We start from the raw sequence: 3,598 nt of genomic DNA on the forward strand, positions 1-3,598 counted from the left end.
CTCGCAAAAAAAAATATCACGGTTTGAGTAACGCAGTAACGCAGCGTTCCTACGGGAAAGTATTAGAGCTGGCCTACTGGTACTATACAGCTAATATATATATTGTTTAGTATTAAGCTTTGCTTGTTCCATATTCAGTTTTTCAGCAAAACGTGTTTGAGTCCATAAGAAGAGATTCATTCTTAAATCTAGAGGAAGATTATTTTTTCAATAAATATTAATGTTAGCCCGCGGCCTTTACTTCCAGTTTTGAATTTTGGCCCACAGACCTCTTAGAGCAGGGTGAGTTTGACACCCCTGCTCTAAGAGGTCTGTGGGCCTCTTGTAATAGGGCAACATCTGCCTGTAGTTTTTTGAATTGGTTAAATATTTTTAACCTCTGTTCTCTTATATTCCATGTAACGAACCTCAGTGTGCCCATAGATGTTTGTGTATAACTAGGGGTGTACGCTGTGTGTGTCGCTTAGACAGGTGGAGAGAATACATCACTTGTTCATAAATAAAGAGAAGGAGAGAGAGAAAAAATGTGTGTGCATATTTACTAATATGAGTACGCTTGGCTTAAGTGTGTGTATCCTATATGACTGTGTGTGCTGTCTGACTGATGTAAATGTGCTACCGTTGAGCGCATGATTGTGCATGATCGTGTTGTGCGTATAATGTCGAAATAAAGGATGTTGTTTGTGGATGAGTCTGGAAGCAGGTGATCGAAGCAATGAAAGAAAATAAAAAAGAAAGAAACCAAGGACAAGGGTGAGCAGCATAAAAACAAGAGGGGGAAAAGAGAGAGAAAAAACAAGAAGAAAAAAAAACAAAACGTAAACATTCCAATTAAATCACTGACGGAGAGTGACGGTGTTAATTCTGCTATGAAATCACACTTAAGATGCAATTTGATACCGGTAAGTTAAACAGATGCTAATGCACGTTAGTGTGAGTGGATAGGGAAAGGGTGCAGCTGATTCTTATCTGGTGTGAGGTTAATACAGCCACGGAGTGATGTTGGGGTCGTGGTGGAGCTGTCCGTCCACGTACAGCCGGTCCACAGCGATGACAGCGCGGGAGCCCTTCTGGATGAAGCCGCATCGGATTGGGAAGAGGACCCTGCGTCGTTCCAAGATCTCTTTGGGGAACTGGTCGTTCACGCTTGAAGTCTGTTCCATTTAATTCCCTGCCGCAACTTTTCACCTGTTCCTTTTGTTTGAAGTGGCCGAATTTGGATACAATAGGACGTGGTCTCCCGAGGCGATGTACCCGATCGAAGACGATGTTCTTCACCGTGTCCTCCGGCACATTCAGGTGGGTTTTGATGAAGCTTTTTACCGTAGTCTCCGCGTCTTCTCCAGCGGCTTCTGGAATACCAGAAAATACAAGATTATCACGCATGCTACGAGCTTGTAGATCAATAACTGTTTCATTTATTTTTTGATTTTCTCTATTTAGCCGGGTAACATTGTCTGTGAGACATTTCGGTCGTTGTGTCCTTGGGCAAGACACTTCACCCGTTGCCTACTGGTGGTGGTCAGAGGGCCCGGTGGCGCCAGTGTCCGGCAGCCTCGCCTCTGTCAGTGCGCCCCAGGGTGGCTGTGGCTACAATGTAGCTGCCATCACCAGTGTGTGAATGTGTGTGTGAATGGGTGGATGACTGGATATGTAAAGCGCTTTGGGGTCCTTAGGGACTAGTAAAGCGCTATATAAATACAGGCCATTTACCATTTACCGATCTTAGCGTGGCATTTTCAGCAGCGAGCATTTCCACCTGCTCCTGGCTGAACTCTGGCTGAAGGGATTCTCGCAAGCATTTAAATTCCCGGTGAAGAATCTCCACCAAGGACAGCCTTGCATCAAAACTGGACAATCGTTGGTCGATTGACTCCAGTATGTCGGCAATATCTTTGCCGGCTGGCATCACGAGATCCTGGAAGCACTGATCAATGTAATCTTGGAGAGCCTCTAAACTCTCCCCGTTGTTCTCCAGGGTGTTGGAGATGATTTAGACAAATATTGTTAGTTATAAGACAATTGATAAGTGTATTTGGTAATACTGAAGCTTAAAGGAATTTGTTCATTTCTAAACTACCATTTGTTTTAATTTTCCACCAAAATCTCCAGCGTCTGACGTCAATTACACCATGAGTCGCTTACCTTGTCCGTCACTTACCTCCATGTCTGACGAACACTACTGCTCCGTCTTGACCAGTAACAACTCCCTTCCACTTGGGGCAGTCCACTCGCTTGTAATACACCTTGTCTGTGGCAAGAATGATGGACCCAACCACATTCTGGCACTTTCAACACTTGATTACAAATCCTCCCCAACATCAGACACTTTCAAAACCTGTTTGAAAACCCATTTTTATTCCTGGGCTTTTAAATCAGAATGAGTTTGTATTACTTTTATTTGTTCTGTTACGAGTTCAAATATTGAGGGTGAGCACAAAAACAACAATGGTCCAGGAGAGTTAAGTCAAACGATGATTTAATGAACACACACGTGGTGAGATGAACACTGCACACCGACAGCATCAATCGCCGCCCAATGATACATAAGCAGTTGTTTTTTATAACATCAGGGTATTATTTATGACGCCCCCTCATGCGTCAAAGCAGATACAACACATGCATAAGTTTCAAAACCACAGATGTTCTGTTGACGACTTTTGACACATTTAAAAGGACATCTTCTCCATCTCGAGGCCAGGTGCTTCCTATTAATCTTCTAACTCTCGCTTATCTCCTGGAGCAAACTGTCCCTTAGGCAGACATAATTTTGCAGTCCCAAGCTTTTGCAAACTATTATTTGAACTCTTACCTAAACATGAGTCTAACTACTGTTTGCGTGTGTGTGTATGTCTCGACCTCAAAATGCACTCGGCCTCACCCCGCCCGTTGACGCTCCTGACCTTTTACCAGACAGAAGCTCTCTGTCTCCTCTATTATCAGAAAACAAGGTCCTGACTCTCTGAAAACAGTATTTCTTATAACTCAGCAGTATAATGCATCATAAACAATATCATTCATTCACAATAAATCAGCAGTCTAATGTAATACAAATCAGATTAACAAATGTAATTCTCCTGAATTAGAAGAAGGTGATAAACCTTCTTCTAATTCAGGACAATAATGCAAACTAAAACTACATAATAATTTCACAATCATTAATCAGGGGTATAACATGGCATTAGATAATATCACAATCTTGTGATATTATCTAATGCCATCTAATTCCTGTCAGCTGGTCAACCTCACTCAGGCGGACATCCATATCAGCCAACCAAACGACAAGTTCCTCCCTTTGTGCTTCAAATCCCTTCCCTTTCACAAGGAGCTGAGAGAGAGAGAAAAAGGGTCAATTATAAAAAAAAGAGAAAAGTGAAACCCTCCTCAGGAGGTCTGACTCGCATACTTGCAGTCGACCTGTGATGGACTCCAGTTTAGCATTCACGTCATCCCAGCGGCATCCGCACTCCCTCGTCGATGCCAGCAGCCGAGTCTGCAGGGTGCCCTGGAAGAGCCGAGTTAATGTTCGACTCCTCCTGGTCAGGCTCTCCAGCTGGATGAGCCGAGGTCTCCCCTCTCGCCGCCGCCTCTGAACACA

General features: G+C 43.6%; 1 protein-coding gene across 1 annotated transcript in view; it reads right to left on the reverse strand.

Annotated features, from left to right (window-relative positions):
• Window positions 1-980: 980 nt before the first annotated feature.
• Window positions 981-3,598, reverse strand: part of LOC102307018 (trace amine-associated receptor 13c-like) — a 7,536-nt gene continuing 4,918 nt past the window's right edge. The window contains exons 4-8 of the mRNA XM_014330877.1: window positions 3,407-3,589; window positions 3,250-3,328; window positions 2,162-2,251; window positions 1,255-1,352; window positions 981-1,154 (exon numbers count right to left, since the gene is read on the reverse strand). Of these exons, the coding sequence (XP_014186363.1) occupies window positions 981-1,154; window positions 1,255-1,352; window positions 2,162-2,251; window positions 3,250-3,328; window positions 3,407-3,589 (624 nt within the window). The remainder of the gene's footprint in view (window positions 1,155-1,254; window positions 1,353-2,161; window positions 2,252-3,249; window positions 3,329-3,406; window positions 3,590-3,598) is intronic.

Source organism: Haplochromis burtoni, unplaced genomic scaffold (genome assembly GCF_018398535.1).
Source record: "Haplochromis burtoni strain Fernald_Lab_line unplaced genomic scaffold, NCSU_Asbu1 Contig_1109, whole genome shotgun sequence".
Lineage (NCBI taxonomy): Eukaryota > Metazoa > Chordata > Actinopteri > Cichliformes > Cichlidae > Haplochromis > Haplochromis burtoni.